The sequence below is a fragment of the Carettochelys insculpta genome, chromosome 14, assembly GCF_033958435.1.
Source record: "Carettochelys insculpta isolate YL-2023 chromosome 14, ASM3395843v1, whole genome shotgun sequence".
Classification (NCBI taxonomy): domain Eukaryota; kingdom Metazoa; phylum Chordata; order Testudines; family Carettochelyidae; genus Carettochelys; species Carettochelys insculpta.
This window is the reverse complement of record NC_134150.1, coordinates 43,048,506-43,074,870: the sequence shown is the minus strand read 5'-3', so window position 1 is coordinate 43,074,870 and position 26,365 is coordinate 43,048,506. Positions and strand designations below refer to the sequence as shown.

General features: G+C 61.0%; 1 protein-coding gene across 1 annotated transcript in view; it reads right to left on the bottom strand.

Annotated features, from left to right (window-relative positions):
* The window catches only part of LOC142020614 (B-cadherin-like), a 33,226-nt gene extending 7,799 nt beyond the window's left edge, over positions 1-25,427 (bottom strand). The window contains exons 1-10 of the mRNA XM_075008628.1: positions 25,302-25,427; positions 24,349-24,463; positions 8,409-8,632; positions 6,371-6,514; positions 5,756-5,911; positions 4,727-4,871; positions 3,898-4,073; positions 2,863-2,991; positions 1,726-1,911; positions 695-939 (exon numbers count right to left, since the gene is read on the bottom strand). Coding sequence (XP_074864729.1) covers positions 695-939; positions 1,726-1,911; positions 2,863-2,991; positions 3,898-4,073; positions 4,727-4,871; positions 5,756-5,911; positions 6,371-6,514; positions 8,409-8,632; positions 24,349-24,463; positions 25,302-25,355 — 1,574 coding nt within the window. The 5' untranslated portion in view covers positions 25,356-25,427. The remainder of the gene's footprint in view (positions 1-694; positions 940-1,725; positions 1,912-2,862; positions 2,992-3,897; positions 4,074-4,726; positions 4,872-5,755; positions 5,912-6,370; positions 6,515-8,408; positions 8,633-24,348; positions 24,464-25,301) is intronic.
* Positions 25,428-26,365: the final 938 nt, after the last annotated feature.

The window sequence follows — 26,365 nt, the reverse complement described above, 5'->3', positions numbered from 1 at the left end:
AATCGTTCCCAAGCAGCGGGCGGCTTCGTGCGAGATCTGGAGAGCTCATTCGACAGGACTAGTTTGGACCAGGGGCTGTACGGCCAGGGGATCCGGGGGCCTCCGCCAGCCCCGCTCCAGGGTGGCCTGAACTGCGATTCAGCATCTGAGCCGCACGGCTGCTCTCGTGAGGTGAATTGTGTGTGCAGATGCGCTACTTGGAAACGAGCTCCTCCAAAACAGCTGCGCAGACGCAGCCTTGCAGAGCACGCACCTGCTCTGCCTCCCGGCTCAGGCCTGCTGTGCCTGGCTCTGCGGGCGGCTTGGCGGCCCTGCACACGCAGCACATCCCCTGGTCACCCGTGCCAAGAGCCCGCTCAGTGCGTTCCTAGGCGCCCGGTGCAACGCCTGACGGCAGAGTGTGCCGAGTTAGGTCTGAGCTGTGGCAGGACAATCCCGCCCCGGCTCTGCCAGGAGAATTTCCCCGTATTTCCTCTCCGCGAGCCGAGGATTCCCACGCAGGAAGGGGGAGCTGGCTGCACTCAGCCCCTCCCAGCGCCTGGCTCTGCCCCCGGCCTGTGGACACCTCCGGCCATGGTGCAGCATTTCTGGACTGCTCTGGGGGTGGCCGAGGCAGCAGCTGCAGTAATGGAGAGGCTGCCGGGCTCGGTCCCTGGAGCTGGCCAAGGCCCGGCTGCAGCACTGCTGCCCTTACGTGATTTTCTGCAGCTGGCTCCGATCCGGGTCCCGGGCTGTGTAGGAGGTGACTTCCTGTCCTACGGGCAAGGCCTCCGAGACCACCGCGCTTTTGACGGGCGGAATAAAGTCTGGGGCTTCGTTCATGTCCTCCACGTTCACGGTGACGGTGGCAGTGGACGTCGGGAGACTCACGGAGAAGGGAATGTCATTCAGGGCGATAACGAGCAGCACAAACTGCTTCTGCGCCTCAAAATCCAGGCCCTGGCAGGAGGGAAAAGGGAGGAGTCAGATTCCCAGGTGGGACGCAGGACAACCCCGGCAGAGCACCTCCAGTGGGGCTCCCGGCCAGGAGCAGCGCCGGGCATGGGGGAGGCTTTTTGGCCTGCCCTGCAGGAAGGAGACACCAGCCCAGCGCAGGAGAACGCCGCCCCTCGGCAGGCTGGGCCTTGCCCCGGGCCTTCCACGCGCACGGCCCCTGAGCCTCCTGCAGGCACAACTTCCCACCGTGCGGTCACTGAAGCTCTATTACCCCAAACCCCCAGGCCTCAGCTCCCATCCCTCGACCGCAAGCCCTCCCTGCCCTGCGCTGCACCACATGGGGCCTGTGGGAGGCAGCGCCTCGAACTCTGCCCCCCGGTGGGCAGGCCCATGGCCCCTGACCAGGCCTGGAGTGGGAGGGAGAGACTTTGGGAATCTTCAGGACCCAGCTGAGGCTCGCAGTCTGCCTGACTCTTCCACATCCGGTCCACCGCTGCCCGGTGTCCGTAGAGCTGGTCCTGGTCAGGCTGAGCCAAGCCCCTGCCAGACAGAGCCACGCCTGCCTAGGGAAGGGCCCCCACACAGCAAACCTCTGGGGACTAGAACAAGGATCTCCCCCAGGCACGCTCTGCTGGGGCTCCAGCAGAGTGAGCCAGTGTGTGCTCCTGGGGTGAAGGCAGCCGTGTGCAGCTGGAGGTCCCCAGGCAACGTCCCCACCACACCGTCACACGCCCAAGTCATGTCAAGAGGGCGCGGGGGCCGAGGCGGCACTGGGCAGGTTCAACTCGCCTTGGCTGTTTCCAGGAGCCCGTTGTTGTTGTTGGGGTCTGTGGTAATGGCAAAAAGGTTCCCTTCGTTCCCTTTCACGATCTCGTACTTGGCTCTCCAGGCTGGGGAGTCCCGCTTGTCCTTGTCTGACACGGTCAGCCTGGTCACCAGTACCCCCGCCTCATTCTCAGGCACGGAGGCTTCGTACTGCAATGGAAGGGAGAGGCTAGGCCAGGGGGTGGCAACCCAGAGAGCAAGAGGAGCCATTTTTTCCGAATGTGGCAAAATTCCAGAGCAGCCATGCACGCAACTACGAGCCAGTCCTCAAATAACGGTACGCCAGCCTTTCTGTAGCCCCTGTTCTGAGGATTTGTGCTGCAATACATGTTCGCTACAGGACATTCACTAACTTTTTACAGTCTATTTCCTCACACTTCACGTGCAAGAGTGTTTGTACCTCTGTGAGGGACTTGCGCTCCCCAACCCCTGTAACGGTGCCAGTTTTGGGCCATGTCTAAGTTTGGTTTTCTCTCCCAAAATGCACGCTGCTCCGCGCAGCAGGATGGCCCAAGCTTCCTTCGCCTTTGCAAAACTCAGGCCTTTATTAGCAACACGATCAAAACACAGATAGCGGATCCTATCCCACAATGCACACAGGGGGAGTTCTGCACCCTTTCGAGCTCACCTCTCGCTGGCGACTAGCTAGGAGATGTCCAGTTTTGGGCTTTCCGACACTGACTAGTCAGGAGGGTTTGGGGTTTTTTTTGACTTTGCAGTTAGTGTTGGGAGCCACAAGGAAGCCCTTAAAGAGCTGCAGGTGGCTCCGGAGCCATAGGTTGCTGAGCCCTGGGCTGAGCTGTCAGGCAGAGCTCTTGCCACTGGCTGGGGAATCCAGTTATAGAGCAGCTGCCCAACCACTTCCTGCAGCACCAGAATCCGAGCAACTCATAAAACAGCAAAATGTACGTGGCTTCTCCAGCTGGGCGGGAACCTCAACACGGGTAGGGCAGCTGCTGGGCTCCCTGGGGACGCCCTGGAGAGCTGAGGCGGGAACCACCAGCCTTGCTGTTATAACCAGCACCGACATCCAGGGCGCCCCAGCAGCCCCTGAGCCCCATATTCTCCACTGTGGGCTGCGCCCCCAGGGGGTGACCTTACCGTGAGCGGGTTGAACACAGGAGCATTGTCGTTGGCGTCTGTGACTTCTATCAGCGCTCTGGCTGTGGTTGTGTAGCCCTGGCCTTGCAAGTCAGCCGCCTGGACGATGAGTGTGTAGTTGGGGGTCGTCTGCAAGGCACAAGAGTCATGTTTGAGTTAGCACCGGGTGGAGGGAGTGGGGAACACCAGCCTGCTACAATACAGTGGGAACTGGCTTTGGCAGACCCTGCCCCTCCTGGGAGTGGTCGTGTGGCTGTGGCGGAGGGGAGGGGCTTTGTACGATTGTTTCAGCGCTGTCAGAGCCGGGACGGGTGAGCCCCAGAACTCAGGCGTCAGGCAGCACTGTGAAACCAGCCGCAGGAGCCCCCCCGTGGGGCATTCCAGCCACCGAACCCAGCAGGATTAGGCACAGGAGATCTGCTGTGCAGCCTGCATCCACTCCGCTGCCAGCCATGTTTCACTGTGACAGCCGAGAGCATTTTGTGCATTCACTCTGCTCCAGGACAGCTGGGGAGCGAGGGCGGGAAGGGGGTGGGCCAATCTCTCTGGCCTTGGGCAATCAATCAGTGACGTCAACTTCACTTTTTATAAGTGTTTGAAAGTGGGTGTCCCTTGATCAGCAGAGTTCCCGGTGCAGCCTCCCCTGCTGGGCGCTGGCTGTGCAGCAGCGTCTCCCCGGGGGCTGAGGTTCGATGCGTTCGCATGAGCGGAATTAACTGACCGCGTCCCCACGAGCAGGCCTCCCCCTGGGGCTCGGTTCTAGCACCGCAGAGATGCCCATTGAGCCCTGCGCTGCATCCCCGCCAGGCACAACTCGCTCAGCCCCAGGCGGGCCGGGCAGGGGCGCGCTAGCGTGGCCCAGGCGCTACGGAGAACAGCCAGCGGAAGTTTGCCGGACACCTGGAGGTGACACGGACGGTGCCGGACGCTCCCAGTGCGTCTCGGCAGAGATCACACGGCCGATCCAAGGGCTGTCCGCCCTCTGGTGAGCGTCACACGCGGAGGTGCCTCTGACCGGGCGCTGCAGGCGCTCACCTCTCGGTCCAGCCCAGGTGCGATCACGCTGATGATGCCGTTATCAGAGTTGATGGTGAACATCTGCTTATGAGGCTCTTCAGGTATCTGCTGCAGGATGGAGAACGCAATGACCCCGTTGAAGGTGTTCACGCTGTCGTCTGCGTCCGTGGCCGTCACCTGCATCACGGGGGTGCCTGGGGGCCAGTTTACAGCAACACTGTTTGTCTAGTTCCAGGACAAAGTTAGACGGAGACGATTCTCCAGAACGTACTGCTGGGAACAATCCCGCCCTGGCCTGCCAAGGGGGAGGAAGGTGACTAACCCCACCAGGAGGCGTGTCCCATCCCTAACGTCCACCAGCTCTTCCTCGCAGCCACCAAAGAGAGGGAATAAGAGCGTAAGCGCCTCGGGGCAGGGCCAGTCCGGAGCCATCGCAAGAGAGGAAGACAAAGCCCTGGGAGCGACTCACGGCTAAGCAGACGGCACAATCTGCAGCCACATGTAGTTACCAAATCAGCTCCCCTATTCTCTTCCAGTTCTCCTACTGCCCCCATCGCTGGTAACTGCTCTGTGCGCCTGCTCCCCGCCAGCCCCAGAGCCTTCTGGGAAGGTACCTGGTCACACCACAGGCTCAACTCCAGGATGCCCACGCGACATCAGGCTCAGGTGCAAGTGACGGCTGGGCTGGAGGGGGAGGCAGAGCCTGCTTCTAGCCCAGCCATCCTGGATTGCTCTAGGCTTTACATTCTTTGGAGTAAAATCAATCCAGCCCTACAGCAGCCCAGGGCTCTCTCCTTGGAGGGACGCTCCGAGCCACGTCCCATGACCAGCACCTCTGCTCACGCACCTGGCTTGGCCCCTTCCTCTACGGAGCCCGTGAAGACCTCCTGGGTGAACTGCGGCCGGTTGTCGTTCTGGTCGCTCACAGTGATGATGATCTCCATGGGGTCCTCCATCAGCTGCCCGTTTGCAGACACGGCGTGGGAAAAGAGCTGCAAAGCCAGCGCAGCCGGTGAGCCCATGTGAGGCCTGCAGCTGTCTAGCCCTGGGCAGCCAGCAGCACCCACCAGGACCAGTCCCAGCTCCCAAAGCAGCGGTCACGTGGCATGTGCAGAACAGGAGCCCCAGGCTGGCTGGCTTTGCCAGATGGGACCTGCCTTCAATTCCACCGTGCTGGCTGCTGGCTGACCAGGCCCCAGGAACATGCTCAGCACAGGGGAAATCAGCCTGAGACCAGGCTCCAGACAGCCGCCTTCAGGGGCTCCTCCGGCTCCCCTCGGCATTTGAGGGACAGTCACCGGCTGGCCCATGGACAGGGGTGTCCTGCTACCGGCGAGAGGCCAGTCCCACCCTGCGGATTTACGGGTTCTCCTCCCTGCTGGGCCACCCGCCAGCCCTGCTCTGCCCAGCTGAGACCCACAGCCCGTCCCCACATGCCGGCCAGGCTTTCGGAGAGGGGGGCCCACGCTGGGCGTGTCTCGAAGCAGCAGGGCCCTGCTCAGGCAGCGAGCAGGTGCTGGGCTGTCAATGTGCACAAGGCCCATTCTCACAGGTGCTGGACCCCTGAGTGGCGCTGCAGCACTCAGCGCCCTGGGGAAAGAGCCAGGCCGCAGGGCCACGTGCTGACGTGGCCAAGTGACCAGGGCTGGCCAGAGCTGGGGTCGGCACCTGCCTCTCGGGCGTCACTCAGCCAGGCCTCAGGGGGAGGCGGCGATGGGGGAGGCGAGGGCAGCTGTGCTCTGGACCCTGCAGTGCAAGAAGTGGAGTGAGCCTCAGTTCACTGCAGCCTCTGGCCCCGTCCAGCCACCTGCAAGCGCCAGGGGCCATCAGCCCGGAGAACGTGGCCCTGCTCCACCCACGGCAGCCGGGGACTCACAGTGTAGTTGCTAATGTCCTCTCTGTCCAGCGGCTTCGTCACCTTCAGCCACCCCGTCTCCCTTTCGATGGTGAAGACGCCCACGGGGGGCTCGTCTGCGCCCTGCCCTGTGATGCTGTAGAAAATCTTGGTCTCTCGGTCCTTGTTGGATTTGATCTGGTGCCGGAGGACAGGCAGGTTAGCGAGGGGATCTGGGGCCCTGGCTATGCCAGTCTGGGCTCCCCTCCCCGTCTCCCCAGCATCCCCCTGGCCCCGAAAAAACAGCCCCTAAGTTCAGGCTCCTGCCCAGCATGCACCCCCATTCGCCGGGCCTGGAAGGCAGGTCCTGGGTCTTGGGGGGGCAGCTGTTCATGAGGGAGGAGCCGGCCGGGGCAGGTGGAGGCTGCCCTGGGGCTGGTGCTAGTGCCCAGGGTCCAGGTGATGAAAGAGCTCCTTGGCCAGCTGGATGCGTGGTACAGCGCGAGCAGGCTGGGGGGCCAGTATGTCAGATCCCAAGAGCTCTTCCAAACAAAGGCTGCTGCCCAGCTCCCAGCATCCCCCTGTGCCTCCCCCAGCCACGCCCCCACTGCCGGCGCCCCAAAGAGCCCCCTCCGCCCACCGCACCAACCCTCCTACCTGCACCAGCGGCTTGGGGAAGGGCCCCCTCTCGTTCTCAGGGCAGTTGATTGGGGGGATGACCCAGTCCCTCTTCTGCCTCTTCCGGCCAGGGTGAGACTCGGGGAAGACCAGCACCTCCGCCCCGGCGCCGGTGGGGGAGTCCTGTGCGGGGAGATGCCAGTCACAGCATTAGACACAAGGGGCTGGAGTCCAGCCGCGGCCAGTGCTGCGCAGACAGGTCCAGGCCTCGGTTCTTGCCATGGCTGCCAGCTGTTACCAATGCCCCACTGGGCTGGGCTGGACTGGGGCAGGTGACTGGAAGGGCAGAGAACTTGCCTGCCCCAGCTGGGCCTGGCACATAGCCACAAGGGCTGTAACGGGCTCCTTGCTAAAATCCAGGCAGGGGAAGAGAGCAACGCTCCGGCTGGCCTGGGGCCAGCAGGACTGGGGATGCACATTCGCTCCACTGCCCCGGGGGTGCTGCCTACATCAGTCCACGGAACAGATGCCCCCACAGCCAGGCCGGCAGGAGAGCTGGGGGGAGCTGCAGCAGCCCCTCCACCTGCCTGCAGCACTGGCACAGGTGTGCTGAGAGCAGCCCCCGGCCATGTCCGTGCCCCAAAGCTCCCCAGAGGGCAGGTGCAGGGTCTGACTCTGCACGGGTGCGGCTGCCCATGGCTCACCCCTACCAAGCTCTAGGAGAGGGGTGCCTCAGTCCAGCCCCCAGGAGAGAGCCCGGCAAGTCTGCAGAGACGTGCGCCCGGGGACGGCAGATCGCGTCTGTCACTGCACCTGTGTGTGTCCACACAGGGCTCCCGCCAGCCAGCAGCGAGCGCCCAGCGCCAGGGACTGACGAGAACAGGGCAGTTCATGGAGCGATCTATCCAGTCCCCGGCCTGGCAGCCAGAGGCTAGAGATAGCCGGAGCCAGGCTCTCCCCAGGCAGCCCTTCCCTCCAGGAACGTAGCTAATTACGTTCTGGACCCTGTCGTGTTCTTGGCCACCACAGTGCCAGGTGGCGAGCAGTGCCCCAGGCTGGCTGCCAGCGGGGTGAGGAAATCCTTCCTGCTGGCTGCTTTGAACCTGCTCCAATTGACATGCTTGGGCGACCCCTGGTTCTTGTATTATACGAAGGGGTGACTGACACGTGGGGGAGGGACAGCTCAGTGGTGCGAGCTTGGGCCTGCTGAACCCAGGGCTGTGAGCCCAGTCCTTGAGGGGCCACTCAGGGGTCTGGGGCAAATCGGTAAAAAAAAAGGGGTGGTGCCTGGCCTCGACGCCCTCCAGTGGTCCCTGCCAGCTCGGGGAGACGCGTGTCTCCATCTACCATTATTAGACACGTCCCCACTCACATTCTCCGCACCAGCCAGGACCTGGCACCTCTTTACCGCCCCTCACCAGTCCTCTCTCTTCCAAGCTGAGCAGCCCCGGCCTTCTGCCCTCCTTCCCCACAGGGAAGCCGTGCCATACGCCTCTTGCTTGGGTGCCCTTTCCCGCCCTCTAACCGATGGGCGACCCCACCTGTCTGCAGCAGCCCAGGGATCTCCAGGGTGCCCGTCGGACGGTTTCTGTCCCATTACGCCTCTCCTGCTGCTTCCCACCACCGTTACCTTGCTTGGTGGCTACGTGCTCGGAGCTCATGTTTTCAGCAGTCTAGCCAGGGCCCCGCTGAGGAACCAGAGCCAGAGGAGAACCAAGCTCCTCACCCAGGGCCAGTCCTGCTAGGTGCTGTGTCCTTTGCACTCACTGACGGGGAGTTAAGGGTGTTCAGCAGCCTGCAGCACTAAGCGCTTGAAATTTACAGCCTCCTTCACCCCAACCTGCTGCAAACTGGCACAGACGCAGCTTTGCTATGGAGGGCAGCGTGCGCCCACTGCCTGCTGTGTGCTGCTCACCCCTGCTCCTCCGGGGACAGGCCCTGGCCTCCCCCCGCAGAGCAGCAGCAGCCAGGCACACGCCTCAGGCCTCTACCGAACTCACAGCCCATTTTTTCAGAAGATTATTAAAAGAGTGGCTCAGGTCTCGCAGCACCAGCTGCCCAGGGTGTGTCACCGTACCGCGTGCTGGTGGGGACGGTGCCCGTGCCCACTTCTCTTCACCGTGATCTTGGCCGAGTGCTTCTTGCCGGCAGAGTCCCAGGCATGGATGAAAAAACTCTTCTCGTGCCCAGAGAGCTGGAGGGGACGTTTGACAGAGACGACTCCATCCGTGTGCACTTTGAGCCGCGTATCGTCCGAGAGGTACACCACCCGCTTCCTGCCGGTGCAGCTCTCAAAGCTCACTGCAGAGGGAGACAGCCCAGCCCGGGAGGAGACGGGGGTTAGCATCTGTGTGCCCCAGGCAGGGCAGTGAGTGCTACCCCCCACAGGTGGCGGGACCATGGGCAGCTGAACGCTCCGCTCTGGACCAAGCACCACCCACATCAACCCAGCCAGCCAGGAGCCAACACACCCAGCACTTCTCCCCCCAGGCTGTGCCTGGCTTCAGGAGAGATGGCAGTGCTAACAGCCCTGTCACGGCAAGGGGGTCCCCAGGCCCTGCCCCAGCCGCAGGCAGAGGCGGCTCTCGCTCAGCGGGAGAACAGGAGGCGACGGGCGACAGGGACACAGCGTAGAACAGACTTGTCAGCACAGGAACCAGAAGCCGTCAGGACAATCCAGCTGGGGGAGAGGGGCCCAGAGGGGTCCCTGAACCGGGCCCTGGTCCTCCTTCCTCCCTCTGCAGCCAGCCCAGACTGCCCCACTCACCAGCCCAGGTCCAGTTCCAACCCGCCAGGCCCCTCCTCTGCCTCTGCCTGTGTCCCAGGGAAGAAAGGGGTCACCTGGTTGCCTGGGTTACAAAGAGCCGGGAGGGCCATTGCCTGCGTCTGAGACGTCATCGCACTGAAATCCCCCTCACCCCTGTGCGCTGATGCTGTGTCTGGGGAAACTGAGGCACGACCCGGCACTTCTACAGGAGAGTAGGAAACACACACAGCCCCACCCATGGAGAAAATCCTCCCCCCCGTCACAGCTCCATCCCCGGGCGTGCCGCAGGGCTCCTCGGGGAGCCTCCGTGGTGCTCTCTCTAGTCACTTGCCCACCTGCTGCCCCACTTCGGAGCCCTGAAGGCTAGAGCCCAAGTGAGCCAGGCTGCTGCAGAGGTAGGGGGGCAGGAAGGGGCTAGCTAGGGAGCGGCTGCCCGGGGGCTGGGCCTGGAGTCCCAGCTCAGCAGGCTGAGGGCAGGGCTGTCGCTGAGCTCAGACCCAGCAAGTGCAGCAGCCGGGTCCCGGTGAGGCCGCAGCAGCACAGAACACCCCGCAGCAGCATCAGAACACCACCCATCAGGCGCTACGCCGCTCCCGGGCACAGGGCCTTAGCAGCTCAGCCCACGGCTAACTGCTCTTCCCAGAGTGCCGGCAGGATGCAGGCCCATGAGCAGTGGGGCCAGGGCTCCTTAGCCGGGTTCCCTGGCTGCAGGGCCCAGGTGGCAGGCTGGTCCCAGTCAACAGCGCTGCTGCAGGTAGCAATGATCGGAGCCGGGCTCTGCCCTGGAGCTCTGGGGTGCAGGGCCGACGTGCGAACGTGCCGTCTCCAACGTGTGCCCCCAGGGAGCGCTGGGGTTGCGCCTCTCCCCAGGGGACAGCCGGGCCCAGGCTGCGCAGGGCAAGGTCCCAGCACAGGTACAGCAGACACCGCCTGGCCGAGCGCACCGCCATTACAGAAACCACCTGCTACTTCCTCGGGAGAGACACCCACACAGCCTGGGGCCTTCCAGGTGCCACCCTCCACCCTGCCCCGCAGGTGGGAGGTGCAGGTCACTGCTGCAGCCAGGACGATGCCTGGCCTGACAGGGATGCAGGAGACTCCAGCCTGCCTTTCCCACTGCTCCTCTCCAGTGGAGCAGGGGGACCCCACCTGCTGCTGGGGGACAGCCGTCGGCATGGCGCACCGCACCTCCCCTCCCCTCCGCCACTCCACCACCTCTGGCCCTTTCGCTCGCGCTAGTCCGTGCCGGGTCCCGCGGGGAGCAGAGCATTGCCCTGGGCCGCCGCGCAGGGGCACGGAGGGGGCCTGTGTGTTCAGGGTCACAGAGAGCCACCCGGGGAAAACTTCGCCATCGAGAGAGCAGCTGCACTGCCAGCAGCCGCCCCCAGGGCATGGCAAGGGAGGTCACCAGCCCAGAGGCCTCTCAGGGAGCCACAAGGCCCCGGGGGCTTTTCTGGGTTCCAGACCAGAGGTTGGGGGCCCCTGGAGTGGGTGAGGGGCAGTCGCTGAGTCCCTGCAGGGAGCAGAGGTGCAAACGGCTCACCTTGCTGAGGGTCCCTGCCTGCATGCGGCTTGGCCCTGCTGCTGAGCACAGGGACAGAGCAGCACACACAGCAGAGAGCCAGGCACGTGAAGGAAACTCCCAGAGCCTCACCCTGCAGAGCCCTGGCTCCTGCCTACCAAAGGGGGACAGGCCCCACTGCGGCCCCTCGGCACACCTGTGCAGCAGGCCGGGTGTGTTGTCTTCATTGCAGAGAACTGAGCAGGGCTGAGGGCAACTGGTTTGTCACAGCAAGCCAGGGGCAGAGCCAGGAGCAACCCCCCAGCCCTGTGCTCTGCCCCCAGGACCCAGCACTGGCCCTTATGTTGGGACGTGGGCCTCAGCCTGCTCACCGGGAAACGGGCGCCAGCGAGGCAGCAGAGGGAGACGCCGCCTCAGGCAGAAGCACCTTACAGGGCTGCGTTGTAACTGGTTTGGAGCTGTGCCGCAGCTCGAAGGCTGGGGCTCCAGTTAATGCACCCCCAAGAGGACTGGCCAGTTCAGCCAGCAGAAAGCCTTGTGCTGGCAGCTCAGCTCCTGGAAGGGCCTGGGGGCACAAAGGAAGAAGAGTTGTCCAGACTCCAAAACAGAGCGAGCCATGGCAGGACAAACCTGGGGCTGGGGCTGGGGCTGGGGCTCTCCAACAGCTCGTCCTCAGCAGAGGCTGATTACAGTTTTGTGGGTCCCTGGGTAAGCACAAGTGAGCGCCCTCCTCTCCTGACAAGGAGCGGGGCTGGGATATGGGGAGACACCCATTTTCCCAGGGGTCCCCAGGCTCAGACCCATTGGCCTCAAGGTGAATCCATCCTGACTTTAAGAAGCTCCCAGCAGACAGGCCTCCCTTGCTTTGCTGTGGGTACAAACAGACCAGGGCACTGCAGGAACCAAAGGAAGCAGTGGGTCTGTACAGCACCTAGCACACCAGGGCTGTGACCCATGACATCAGCACTGCCACAGCGCACACAGAGCCCCTACGCCCCAGAGTGACTGGCTCCTCCACTGGTAGGGCTATGATCTGAAGAAGTGGGCCTGTCCCACGAAAGCTCATCCCCTAATACATTATTCTGTTAGTCTTTAAAGTGCTACTGGGCTGCTTTTTTGGTTTGATAGTATATAGCCTGGCACGGCTCTCTCTGTTAGCTCTTGCTGGTCACTCAGCCCAGGCACTTCCTTCCTTCTCTCCATGGAGCCAGGTCCCGGGTGCTCTGCATGGAGAGGGAATGTCCCTTCCCAGACCTCACCCATTGGCCTGAGCTCTGAGCTAAGAGCCTGCAGGTCGGCCACTGACCCCTGTGGAGCTGGCTCAAACCCTGAGCCTTCCTTCCTTCCTGCAGGTGACCTTGCAAATCCTGAAAGTACCTAGCCTGGGCATGGTCCAGGCCTCTGTGCTCAGGAGATGAGGTCAGGGAGGTGATCTCTTTTACTGGTGGCCAGGAAGAACAGCTTTGGGGCTCACACCAAGCTCAGCTCTCACACCAACTGAAGTGGGGTCAATACACCCGATTGCCTCTGTCGCCTGGGCTCTCTAAAATCCTGGCACCAGCCAACCTCCTGCCGCGGTGTGCTCTGAGCAGACTGCAGAAACCATCTCCTGCCACTCGCTCCAGGCTTACTGCTCTCTGGTTTCCTTGGATGCTCCCCTAATCCCACGGCTCAGACTGGGGACAGCCCGGGGAGAGGAAATGAGCACTTGCCACTGGGTTTTCCGTCGTTTCATCCCACGTGTCCTCCAGCCCCTCTGTCTGGGGCTCCATAACCTCAACTTCCAAGCTCGCTTCCTTCGCCAGCTTGGAATGCAGGTGGCACCAAGATAATACACCCCGACACTGGGAAAGTGAAACTGGCCAGACACGCCAAACCAAAGCATGCGGCAGGGCCCAGCGGTGCACTGCCCCGGTTACTCCCCAGGTCTGGATAACCAGTGCGAACCATGACATGTGAATGAGACCGTTAAACCCCACTCGGGCTAGCAGCCCCGCAGCGTGGCAAAGACTGACCGTTATTAACTGTCGCAGGCAGCGGGCGCCTGCACCTTCGCAAACCAACCAGCGGCCCTGGAGCCCTCCAAGGCTAGCAAACGAGGTAGCAGGCGACGAGCTGTCGTGGGACAGACCCACGTCCTCAGGTCTGGAGACTGGGGGCTAGTTTACAGGTGGAGGTCTTAGCCCTGGGAGCTCATTACCTTAGCAGTACAGTGTCAGCCCCGAAGGCGCTACAGGACGGCTCGCTTTGTTCTGGGAAGTGACAGAGCAACCCGGCTACCCCTCTGACACAGCTGGAACAAGTAACCCCAGGAGGTGAGCTCAGAGCACAGCTCAGGGTCCCAGGACTTTCGCTCGGCGCATTGAACAGCAGTGTGGACGCGGCTGGGCTGATTTCCTGCCTGGCAGATTGTGCTCTGTCCCCGTCCCCGGGGCGGCAGCGGAGCCCAGCTGAGCAAGGTGGTGATTATGGCACTGAAGAGCAAACTGGAAAGGCACACGACTCGCAGGGCTCCCCTAAACCCTCTCTTCACTCGTTCCTTGCCACCGCCTGGGTAAGCCACCCCGGTCACTTCTCCCATCTCGAAAGCTGAATTCTGCTCAGAGACAGGGCACGGCCGGTGCCCAGAGGATCTAGCCAAGCCACGCCCACTACCTGCCTGGCTAGAGGGAAAGGCTGTGAAGCCATTAGAACAGCAGGACATTTCATCATCTCCACCGGCAGCAACGAGCTACTGCGGGGCCAAACCCCTGCTAGTACCACTAGGCCGCAGTGTGCCTGGGCTGGACCAACCAGTCTTGCGGGAAGGAGCCTGCCCACAGCTTTTGGTGCACACTCCTGGGGATGTGCGCGTGCAGCGGAGAGATAACGCAGGTAGCAATTAATGCAAAATAAAGGAAAACCACCCTTCCCCCCACCTGGGGGGGTCCCAGCCCCATGGGCCCAGCTCCCTCAGTCCCATGGCTGGATAGGGCAGCACACAGAACACATTCAGACCTCCCCTTCCTGCAAAGGGTTAGCGTCCAAGGCGCTGGTTTGCCAGCTGCGCACAGAGGCGCTGGGAGGACTCCTGCTGCTCTCAGAAAAGCCAGGTGCCATTTCTGAGTGCCGTTCATCCCAGGGGACGGTGCAGGGAGGGTTCTGGCCTTTGCCCAGCTGAGAGTGCAGCTGCTGGAGACGCTCTCATGCCTAAGGAACTGCTACGCCCTGCAGGGCCTTCAGCTCTGCGTCCCGGCATGGTGAAGCACAACCCCTTCTGCCAGCCAGCCAGCCACTGTGCCGGCTCAGCACCAGCTTGACTGGCCTCCAGGCTTTGGCAGGCAGCTCTACGTTATTACAGGGAGCCAAGCACCAGGGAGGGGACTCTAATGAGGGGGCAGGTGGTTGTCACTGGTGCACACTGAATACAAACTCCCACAACTCCTTCTACAGCCAGGGCTCTTGTGTGTGTGGGGCTGCACGTGGCCTTGTGCCCCGGGGGTCGGGGGGAGCCAATGGAGAAAGGCTGCCAAAGCCACGCAGCTGGAAGGAAGAGCTACGAAACCCTCCTCAACGCACGCTGCCGAGCTGGCAAGAAACCACAAACGTGAGATGGCAGATCAATGGGCCCCGGCCCCTTTCTCGCTGTTGGGCCACATCTGCCTTTGAGGCTGTCGTGAAGCTGCTGGTAGGTCTCCTTGTGGGTCTGTACAGCACCTAGCACACCAGGGTTGTAACCCATGACGCCAGCACTGCCACAGCACACACAGAGCCCCTACGCCCCACTGTGACTGGCTCCACCCAGGCATTTCCTTCCTTCTCTCCATGGAGCCAGCTCCGGGGTGCTCTGCATGGAGAGGGAACGCCCAAAGGGAGAGAGAAACCTCCTGACTCTGGGGCTGCAGCCGCCATCCTGCCGCACTCCCAAGGGAGCCGGGCTCACTCTAGTGAGCTGCTGTGCTCAGTGTGGGAGAAGCAGCTGCCAAACCTGTTTGTCCAGAAAGCCTGACGGGAAGGAAAGTGCATTCCTGCCAGCCACACCCACAGCACAGGTGGGCTCACCTTTACCTGGCCAGCCAGACTCCTCCCCAGGACAGGTGCTGGGAAGTGGGGTTGGGGTGCAGAATCCTAGCACAGCCCAGGGGGACCGGACTGAGGTTACATCCGTATTTCCTTCAACTCACTCACCTACTCTGGCCCCACGCATTCTCATGGGCCGGTAACTCAGCTCCTCAGAGCCCAGGCAGCCCTCACTGCAGAGCTGGGGCTGGACAACGCCAAGGGGTTTTGTAGATTTTAAATGAACAAAAAAATCAAAGCACACAAAATATTCATAAGAACAGCTATACTGGGTCAGACCAAAGGTCCATCTAGCCCAGTATCCTGTCTGCTGACAGTAGCCAATGCCTGGTGCCCCAGAGGAGGTGAACTGAAGACAATGATCAAGCAATTTGTCTCCTGCCATCCATCTCCCGCCTTCGACAAAAGGCTAGTCACCATACCTTACCCCTTGCTAATAGCCATCTATGGACCTAACCTCCAAATATTTATCGAGCTCTTTTTTAAACTCTGTTAGAGTCCTGGCCTTCACAGCATCCTCTGGCGAGGAGTTCCACAGGTTGACTGTGCGCTGTGTGAAGAAAAACTTTCTTTTATTAGTTTTGAACCTGCTACCCATTAATTTCATTTGGTGTCCTCTAGTTCTCATATTATGGGAACAAGTAAATAACTTTTCTGTATTCACTTTCTCCACACCATTCATGATTTTATATACCTCTATCATATCGCCCCTCAGTCTCCTCTTTTCTAGACTGAAAAGTCCCAGTCTCTCTAGCCTCTCCTCATATGGGACCCGTTCCGAACCCTTAATCATTTTAGTTGCCCTTTTCTGAACCTTTTCTAACGCCAGTATATCTTTTTTGAGGTGAGGAGACCACATCTGCATGCAGTACTCAAGATGTGGGTGTACCATAGTTTTATATAGGGGAAGTAAGATATTCTTTGTCTGATTTTCTATCCCTTTTTTAATTATTCCTAACATCCTGTTTGCTTTACTGACTGCCGCTGCACGCTGCGTGGATGTTTTCAGAGAACTATCCACTATAATTCCAAGATCCCTTTCCTGATCTGTTGTAGCTAAATTTGCCCCCATCATATTATATGTATAATTAGGGTTATTTTTCCCAATGTGCATTACCTTATACTTACCCACATTAAATTTCATTTGCCATTTGCTGCCCAATCACTCAGTTTGCTGAGATCTTTTTGAAGTTCTTCACAGTCTGCTTTGGTTTTGACTATCCTGAACAGTTTGGTGTCATCTGCAAACTTTGCCACCTCACTGCTTACCCCTTTCTCTGGATCATTGATGAATAAGTTGAACAAGATTGGTCCCAGGACTGAACCTTGGGGAATGCCACTAGTTACCCTCTTCCATTGTGAAAATTTACCATTTATTCCTACTCTTTGTTTCCTGTCTTTTAACCAGTTTCCAATCCATTAAAGGATCTTTCCTCCTATCCCATGACCACCTAATTTACATAAGAGCCTTTGGTGAGGGACCGTGTCAAAGGCTTTCTGGAAATCTAAGTATACTATGTCTCCTGGATCCCCCCTGTCCGCATGCTTATTAACCCCTTCAAAGAACTCTAATAGATTAGTAAGACACAACTTCCCTTTACGGAAACCATGCTGACTTTTGCTCAACAAATCATGTTTGTCTACGTGTCTGACAATTTTATTCTTTACTATTGTTTCTACTAATTTGCCCGGTACTGACGTAAGACTTACCGGTCTATAATTGCTAGGGTCTCCTTCAGAGCCCTTTTTAAATATTGGTGTTATATTAGCTGTCTTCCAATCATTGGGTACCAAAGCTGATTTAAAGGATAGGTTACAAACCACCGTTAATAGCTCTGCAATTTCACATTTGAGTTCTTTCAGAACCCTTGGGTGAATACCATCCGGTCCTGGAGACTTGTGACTGTTTAGCTTATCAATTAGTTCAAAACCTCCTCTAATGACACTTCAATCTGGTACAGCTCCTCAGATTTGTCACCCATAAAGGACGGCTCAGATTTGGGAATCTCTCTAACATCCTCAGCCATGAAGACTGAAGCAAAGAAATCATTTAGTTTTTCCACAATGGCATTATCTTCCTTGATTGCTCCTTTTATGTCTCTATCGTCCAGGGGCCCCACTGCTTTTTTAGCAGGCTTCCTGCTTCTAATGTACTTAAAAACATTTTACTATTGTTTTTTGAATTTATGGCTAACTGTTCCTTAAAATCTTTTTTGGCTTTTCTTATTACATTTTTACATTTAATTTGGCAGTGTTTATGTTCCTTTCTATTTTGATCACTAGGATTTGACTTCCACTTTTTAAAAGATGCCTTTTTATCTCTCACTGCCTCTTTTACCTGGTTGTTAAGCCATGGTGGCTCTTTTTTAGGTCTGTTACTGTGTTTCTTAATTTGGGGTATACATTTAAGTTGGGCTTCTAATATAGCATCTTTGAAAAGATTCAACACTTCAGACACTGGTGAAAACGACTGGGCCGGCATGTCCCCCAGGAGCCTAGCCCACGTTCTGTGCACTGCAAACAGCAAGAGGCCACAGTACCAGACACTGCACCACGGCTTCTACCCACGTGCGACTACCAGCAAATGACGTGCAGGCAGCTCTGGGCCGGCAATCTGCCCCGGCACAATACGGCTCCTGTGCCCTGAGCTCCCCCAGCCAGGACAGAGAGCGCGCGAGAGGTGAGACGGGCAAAGCTGCTCTGTGTGCAGCTCTCCGCCTGTCCCCAAGCTGCCCAGGGAGAACGCCACGACCACAGGCCAGGCCGAGCGCGGGCAGACCTCCCTGCTCTGACAGGGCAGGCTGTGGCCTTCACAGAGATACTGGCCTGTCCCTACTCCCCTTAACCAAAGAATGGGGCAGCCTGGAGAGACTCCTGACTCTGTCCTCCGTCCGCCTCTGCCAGGTCTGCAACGCACAGGCCTTGGGGCCAGAGCTGGGGCGGGAGGGCGCAGATGACCATGGATGGGAATGGCCCACAAGAGAGCCGGAGCTCGGCTCCGAGAGGTGCTTGTTTGCCCCTGCAATGCCCAGTCCCCACAGCTCAGCGACGCCGGAGAGGGGTACGCCGCTAGCCGCTCGCACAGCACCTAACATGGTAATCCCAGTCCCCGTGGGAACCCACCTCTGGCACCGCCAGGGATGGGTCAGACTTTCGCTCCAGCCCAGGCCGGGCCGGGCACAGTGACATCACTCGCAGCCAGCTCAGCACTCAGGCCTCGCGCAGGTGGAGGTGAGTCACTCCCAGAGCCAGAGAGACGCACTGGCTGGAAAGCACCCGCCCTTCCTGAACCGATAAGCGGCAAAGAGCCTCAGGTTACAAGCCGAGCTCCCAGCTCCCGCCTCCCACGCAGAGTCAGGGCAGGGCCCGGGTTTCTTGCCAGCCAGAGACGGTTTTGCTGCTGGCTTTGTCGGATCAGCCCCAGGTCTGAGCGACAACCTGCTGCTGTGCTTACCCAGGCCCCGCTCCCTCACAGGAGGCAGCCCCTTCCTCTGGCGCAGGAGGAAGTCTGGGACCAGAGCAGCGCCAGCTTTTCTGGACCCTGGGGACCCTCAGGATGGCGAGCGCCCAGCGACCCCACCCCGGCGTGCAGCGCGGTTTCACCACGACTCCAGGCTTGCAAACCAGTTTCTCCTGAAAGGTGACTCAGGGTGACATCACACATGTGCAAAGCAAACAGTGCAGTCAGGCTGCTCACGGGGCACGGCCTCGCTCAGAAAGCTCCACATCCGGGCCCAGGCCTCTGGGTGACGCAGTCCCTGCTCCTCCCAAGCCCACGGACGCTGCCGGGGAGTGGGGCTGCACAGGCTCTAGGGACCTGAACCAGGGGCGGGAAGGTCAGCGAGGGACTCCTGCTGCTGCCTCCCCAGACGCTGGCCAAGCTGCTTGGGGGGGCTCCCAGGGCCTCAGAGAGGTGATCGCTATGGAAGGACGCCACAGCCCTGCATGCTGCGTGGGCTGCACGCCACAGGGACCCCAGAGGGCATCGGCAGGAGGCTGATACCAGATAAACTCATACACGAGGTGGAGATGTCGTCAGCCCTCGACTCCAGAGATTGGCCCTCCTGGCTGCGCTGATGGGACCAGCCAGAAAACTCTCCCATGTGCCACACAAGCTAACCCGCTCCCTCCGCTCAAGGCCAAGGCACCATTCCGCCCTCCATGCCTGGGGAGACAGAGGCCAAATGTCACCAGCGAGTCAGAGCCAGAGCTACAGGCTCAGGAATTCCTGGCTCCTAGCCCTGCGTTCTGTCCACTAAGCACACCGTGTCCTCAGCCCAGCACTCAGGGAAGCCTGCCTCTGCAGTCGACATTAGAGGCCGAGGACCTTCTAAAAGAGATGGTTTGGCCCCAGCGCCTGCCCACCCCTTTCACGAGAGGATGGTTTAGCCCCAGCACCCACCCACCCCTTCTGCGAGAGGATGGTTTAGCCCCAGCGCGTGCCCACCCCTTCCACGAGAGGATAGTTTAGCCCCAGCGCCCACCCACCTCTTCCGCAAGAGGATGGTTTGGCCCCAGCGCCCACCCACCCCTTCCACGAGAGGGTGGTTTGGTCTGAGCACCTGCCCTGCTCTTGGGTGAATAGACCAGCAGGCAGAGCAGTCACAAAGTGACATGTAAATGCTACTCGGTAATGGCTGCTGAGCGTAATGCAACAGGCCGCATTTATTCCCTGCCATTAATTCTCAGGAAGCTGCACCTTCCCCCATCCAACCCCTTCGTTAGCTCCTTAAAGAGCCTTATCATGGACTACATCTTTAGGCAGGCTTGAGAGTCAGCAGCCCAGTGCCTCCAGAGAGGAGCTAGTTAAGCAGAGCCTGGATGGCCGGTTAAAGCAACCAGCCAGAGCTCTGGCCAGGATCCCAGAAACAGGTGGTTTGTCCTTCAGAACCAATTGCATCCTGGGACCTACCAAAACCCATCAGCTGGAAAGTGCACATACCCTGAGCTAATCATCCGAATTACAGCCTAACTCACTGGGGGGGAAGCTCCCAGGCCTCAGTCACAGGACCTAGCGGATTCCCTTTGAAGTGCCTGATTAGCAAGCTCCTCCAGACCCAGGGCTGCCTTTTAGATCTAATTTACTGCAATGCCGTTCCTGAGCGATCTGCCCCTGCGGTGAGTGAGGAATGAGCCCTGAAACCAGAACTCAACGCACAGTGGACAGTTTCATCTCGAACGTGGGAAATCCAAGTCATCTTGCTCCTCTCTGGGGTGCGGGGCTAAACTCTGCCCTACCATTGACCACTGAACCCTGCGAAGGACGTGACCCCCCAGGCCCCTGCCACAGAGGCGCACATCCAGACTTCCACCAGCCTCGGGAGTCTCCCACTCTGGCTGTGGCCTCTGGAGAATTTCCCCACTTATGGCTGGTTAGGAGGCCATGTCCATTCCTGGGGTGCAGACCCGTGCCTCTACCTGGAGGAGAGACCCTTGCAAGGGGCTCTGCTGGGGCCTGTCAGGCAAAGGTTTGGTGCCCTCAGCTAGCACAGAATGGCATGGCTTGTGTTGCACTGTGAGCACTCAGCACTGGGCTGCAGGCTCTGCCTCTAGTGGGTGGCAAGGGAGGGTAATGAATTCACAACGCAGAAAGCCAAGTGGCCTCGGACCCCGTTACTACGGAGCTTCCCTTCCCCGCTGTCCTGGGCTGGGAATTAGCAGGCAGCAGGTTTAAAACACACAGCAGGAAGCTTTGCTGTAAGCACCACAGTTGCCCTGTGAAACTCCTCACCGGAGGGTGCTGAGAAGACCAGGACTTCACCAAGGTTCAGAAAAGAACTAGTTCCATTCTTGGAGTAAATGACCATCCGAGAGCTATTAGCCAAGATGGGAGAGGATGGGGCTCCTGGCCTCGCTTTGTCAGAGGCTGGGAATGGGCAACCAGAATCACTTGATCCCTGTTTTGTTCACTGCTCTGGCATTGACCACTGTCAGCAGACAGGACGCTGGGCTGGATGCACCTTTGGTCTGACTCAGTCTCATACTCTGAATGGCTTTTGCTGCATGTCCCAGACCTGGCTTCTCCACAGGCAGTAGCCAGGAACTCCCAGCAGAATGACTTCTCTGCAACATGCTGCCTCTAGCCAGCCGCTAGGCCTGGGGCGAGCCCGTCCTGCTGCTCACGCTCTGTCCCGCGGTAATAAGCACCCAGCACGTGAGGCCTTCCCAACTGGGTCAGCCAGAGCCTGGGTGGTGGAGGTAAGGGAGGCAGGACGCAGACCATCCCAGAGCAATTTCTGGTACCTGCCCAGCCAGGAAGCAAAACATGCCCCTGAACAAGGGGATTTCCAGTTCTCCCTGGCTCATGGGACTGGGGTGGCTTGGAAGAAGGATGACTCAGCCTGCTGAGTGGCAAACCACCGTCCCGCCAGCCCAGGCTGGGCAGGCAGCATGGCACTGGGCAGAGGGACCCAGCAGCCCAGCCGCGGGTTTATCTCATGGTCACTGACAGCAGAGGTGCAAAGTCTAAGGGCTGCAAACAGGGCTGCAGAGCTCAGTGCAGGGGCTGACAACCTCGCCAAGCAGCAGCGCTACCAGGCGTTTCCCAAGGAAGAAATCCACCGAGCTCCTGCACCTGCCCTGTCCCCCACCACTCACCCCCGGTGTGAGCACTTCCGCTGCGGGGCTCTGGGTGGCCTTCCCAGGGGCTGAGCCGCCCCTCTAGCCCAAGGCCTCTGGTCTACCAGCCAAACCCAGTCACCCATTAGCCAGTGCACACAGCATCTCCTTAGCAAGCCTATGAAGGGCACCAGAGCAGCCCTTGAAGCTTCCGCCGGAACCACCTGCCCAGCCTGACAGGGCAGCGCTGCCCACCACTCACGTGAGACAACACGTGGCCTCCGGAGCCTGCCTCCCAGGCCCCCTCTGGCCACCCGCTCTGCTATGTCTGGAATGGATGAGACACAAGTGCCCAAGGAGGGTCAGAGGCGCCTGCTGCAGATGTGCCAGAGGGCACCCTTGTAACCAAGCGGGTGCGAGGGCTTTTGTTAGGCTGCACTTTTCCCACTGTCCTGTGGCAACACCAGGCAGGTGCCTCAGTTTCCCCAGGCACAGCATCAGGGCATGGTTGGAGATGGGCGTTTCCATGTGATGACTTGTCACATGTACTCAATGCTTTGTAACCCAGGCAACCAGGTGACCCCTTTTTTCCCCGGGACACAGGACAGAGGCGGAGGAGGGGCCTGGCGGGCTGGAACTGGAACTGGGCTGGTGAGTGGGGCAGTCTGGGCTGGCTGGAGGGGGAGGAAGGAGGACCAGGGCCCGGCTCGGGGACCCCTCTGGGCCCCTCTGCCCCAGCTGGATTGTACTGACGGCTTCTGGTTCCTGTGCTGACAAGTCTGTTCTGTGCTGTGTCCCTTCTGCCCACACTACCCCCTGGACCTTAGAAGGCACAAGAGTCACACTGACACCAGCAGCGTTCCCTGCCAGCTGAGCGCCTGGGTGGCCCACGAGAGATTCAGGTGCCGCCAGTTGCTTGGCAGAGCACCCACAGCCTCCCACAATGGGCAGCAGGCGTTTCAGAGGTGGTGCACGTCCACACAGAACAATGGTTCTGCCCAGGGATGAGAACCAGAGGGAGCCCTCTCCTCCACCACCTTTCCAAATGCCCCTCAGGCACTCCGCTCTGTCACCTTACGCCAGGCTCTGCAGCCTTTGGCCCTCCAGCCTGAGCCGATGCCCCCTACCCTCTCCCGCTCCCTGGCATGGCTACACATCGCTCAGACAAGCCAGACGCAGGCGAGAGGAGCTCCAGGCCAGCCCCTGTGTGCTCCCTTAGCCAGTGGCCTCTCACCAAGCAGTCTGCCACCAAGGAAAGGCCTTTTCCAGTCCCGAGCCACACTGCAACATTAAACACCCCACAATGCCTGGTGCCAGCCACAGGCAAAAGCAGCTTTCCTTTGCTCCACAACAACCAGCAAAAGCAGCCGCCGCCCCAGCCCAGGACATTGGACCACGGACGGACGGGTGGACACACCCTCGTTGTTCTGCTCATGTTTGGCCGCTTGTCAGCCCCAGGCCGCGGGACTGAGGAAGAGGTGAGTAGTGGGCCTGGGCTGGCTTGTGGGGCGGAAGAGGAAGAGGAAGTGGGCGGGCTCCTGCTGATTTGGGAGGTTCCTGGGGGAATGCTAAGCGCGAGTGAGGCAGCAGTGCTTGCAAGGAGGGGTTACGGGGCAGGGGCTGCATCTACTCTTCATTCACTCCCAGGCGCCAGGGTTGGACGCCTGAGGGGTGCAGCGAGTGGCTAGTGAGGGACAGACCTCCCCACCCCCTGAAACCCAGCCTCCTCTGCAGCCAGGTGTGTTTGTTTACAGGTACGGCTTGGAGGCACCTCCACACAGGGCCCCTCACCTGGCCATTGGCGAGGTTCCTAGCACACCAGTGGGACTCTGTCCAGGCTGGGTCACAGGCCTTTCAGGCGGCTGAGGTAGCACGAGGCAGCCCTGCTCTAACTTACACGCACCAGCAGGACCACCAGCAAAGCGCCGGCCGAGGGGCTCAGTGCCAGGTGGGGGCACGAAGCCTGTCGACCGGCTCAGGGAGGACAGAGGCACTGCTCTGGCTGGACCGACAGGCGTTGGCAATTGCTACTTGTCTAGTCCCAGGTGTTTTCCAGAGAGCTGTGCAAGGCTCCCTCCCGCAGACTGTACGCGGAAGAGACCACAGCTCTGTGGACAGACTGCTTTGATTGGGCCCGTCACGCCTGAGAACCAGTTGTCAGCAGCCAACCCAAGCTAAGCCCCCAAGCGTAGGGGCCTTTCAGTGATTAATACGTCAGAGGGGCCATGCTTACACAACATCAAAGCCCAGAGAGCTGCCCCACTCCTCACACCCAAGCTTCAGAGAGCTGGTTTTTGCTGCTGGGCAGCGGGAGCTCCAAAGACACATTGTCAGGGGAGCTGCCCTCCGGAAAAGGGCTGGTTAGAACAAGCCTGCTCTCAGCCTGCCTCGCCCCTCCCATGGCTGCAGGGAAAAGGGCAGATTCCAGGGAGCCTCCTGCTCCTTAACACTTTACTGACAGCAGCAGGAGACAGGATAAACATTTACTGGCCTAGCCCATGACCCCTGCCGCTATGGCAGCAACAGACGCACAAGCAAATGCAAACGGGCGGCCTGATGACCAGTCCTATCTCCACGGCAGGGCCCTGCCGACCAATCCCACCCGGGCAGGAGGAACTGTGGTCTGTGTACCGAGGGGTGTGCGGAGGTGCACCACCAGTAGAGAACCGGCTGGGCATTCCCTGAACCCCTCCAGCCACCAGCCACTGCTCCACAACCCAAAAGGGACCGACTTCCGCTTCCTTCCAGCTGCTGTTAATAGCAGCAGCAGCTAAAAATCTCTCAGCTCCTTTTCTCTCAGTACTTATCCCCAGCAGCATCTGCCACTAGGGCCCTATCCCGCTTCTACACCACCCACAGTTTTTCCACCCAGGTGGCCTGTTTGCCCAGTCCACGCAGGGACTCGTCCCATGGCCCGAGTTATTGGGGCAGGCAGAGGAGACGATCCCAGTGGTCTCTTCCAGCCACAGGACCAGGAGCCATCTGCATGAGGCCGACCAGAAGGGCGGCTCAGGGACACGCTCAGGACGAGACTGGCCCCAAGACAACGCGTGAGAACGGCTGCCCCACGCGGCGCCAGCCGGGGACGAGAAGTCGCAGCGTGTTCCTTACCTTTGCCCAGCACTCGGCCCGTTTCCAGATCCCGCCTGGCGACATGGAAGGTGTAGCTCCTGGCGCTGAAACCTGGCTGGCATGGTGACGTCTCCTCACAAAACCACTGGCCAGCCTGAGTCCGCAGAAACAAGCGTTCGTGGGGCACACGTTCTGCCTGCGATTTCCCTGGGACCCGCTTGCACCAAGCCCCAGAAAGTCCCTCTAGAGAACCCAACTCTGCGGGGTCTGGAAAGAGCAGCTCCCACAGCTCCGGCCCCTGGGGAGCCCCAGCACAAGTCACGGCCCCCCAGAGCATCCCCTCCCTGCCCCAGGTTACAAGGCAATTCCACCGGCAGCTCAGCCCCTCCTCGGCCCCCTTCCTTTCCACCCTGGCGGACCCCAGAGGAGGCAGGACACGAGGCGAATTCCCATCCCCCCCCCGGGAGAACAGCTTGTCACAGGCCGGCAGGCTCGCGACACCCTGTACCGGGAGAGTCCCAGCCCCGGACCGGAGGCCCCAGAGCGTGGCCAGCCCTGAGCATGGGAACCAGTGCCTTGCTAACGGGACAGCCCTGGCCAATGCTGCCCCACAATGCCACAAGTCCAGCACCCGCTGCCCAGAGAGTGGCAAACAGAGAACAGTCCCAGAAGGCTGATACCCACACAATCGGGGGGGGCAGTGGGATCAACCTGGGGGGAATCCCCACACAAAGGGGGGCGATGGGGAAAGGGGAGATCCCCACACAAAGGGGGGCAGCAGGGAAGGGGGGGATCCCCACACAAAGGGGGGCAGCAAGGAAGGGGGGATCCCCACACAAAGGGGGGCAGCCCAGGGGGGTCTCTGGGGCCTCCCCGGAGAGGGCTCGGCCCCCCAGCTAACGACGGGCTGTGCCCGTGGCGGTGCGGCCGGAGCTGGGCCTGGGGCGGGGGACAGGTAGGCGGAGCGGCCCGGCCAGCTCCAGCCCCATTACCTGCAGCAGCAGCAGGAGGCAGAGGCCGGGCAGGCGGCCCCGCGGCGGCCCCATGGCAGGAGGCGGCGGCGGGTCGGGGGGTCCTGGGCTCCGCTGGCTCCGCTCCGGGCGCGCTGCAGCGCCGAGTGCCGCCCGGCAGGTGCGGCCACTCCCAGCGCCCGCCCCGCAGGTGAGGCGGGACCCAGCGCTGGGCCCGGCCCGGCCGGCCCCGCCCCACCGGGGACCCCGCGCAGCCGAGCCGAGCCGGGGCGCCCCTTGCCTGCCGGGGAAGGCCCAGGCCGGGCCAGAGCCAGTCCCTGCCCCCGCGGCCTGGGGCAGCCGGGCAGCTCTACGTACGAGCCCCCAGGCCCGGGCACCCCGTGACCCCCAAGGGCGAGCGCGTCCGGCCACCCCCGGCCTGTGCGCGTCCCGCCCTGAGCACCCCGTGACCCCCAAGGGCGAGCGCGTCCGGCCACCCCCGGCCTGTGCGCGTCCCGCCCCGGCACCCCGTGACCCCCAAGGGCGAGCGCGTCCGGCCACCCCCGGCCTGTGCGCGTCCCGCCCTGAGCACCCCGTGACCCCCAAGGGCGAGCGCGTCCGGCCACCCCCGGCCTGTGCGCGTCCCGCCCCGGGCACCCCGTGACCCCCAAGGGCGAGCGCGTCTGGCCACCCCCGGCCTGTGCGCGTCCCGCCCTGAGCACCCCGTGACCCCCAAGGGCGAGCGCATCTGGCCACCCCCGGCCTGTGCGTGTCCCGCCCCGGGCACCCCGTGACCCCCAAGGGCGAGCGCGTCTGGCCACCCCCGGCCTGTGCGCGTCCCGCCCTGAGCACCCCGTGACCCCCAAGGGCGAGCGCATCTGGCCACCCCCGGCCTGTGCGTGTCCCGCCCCGGGCACCCCGTGACCCCCAAGGGCGAGCGCGTCTGGCCACCCCCGGCCTGTGCGCGTCCCACCCCGGCACCCCGTGACCCCCAAGGGCGAGCGCGTCTGGCCACCCCCGGCCTGTGCGTGTCCCGCCCCGGGCACCCCGTGACCCCCAAGGGCGAGCGCGTCTGGCCACCCCCGGCCTGTGCGCGTCCCGCCCCA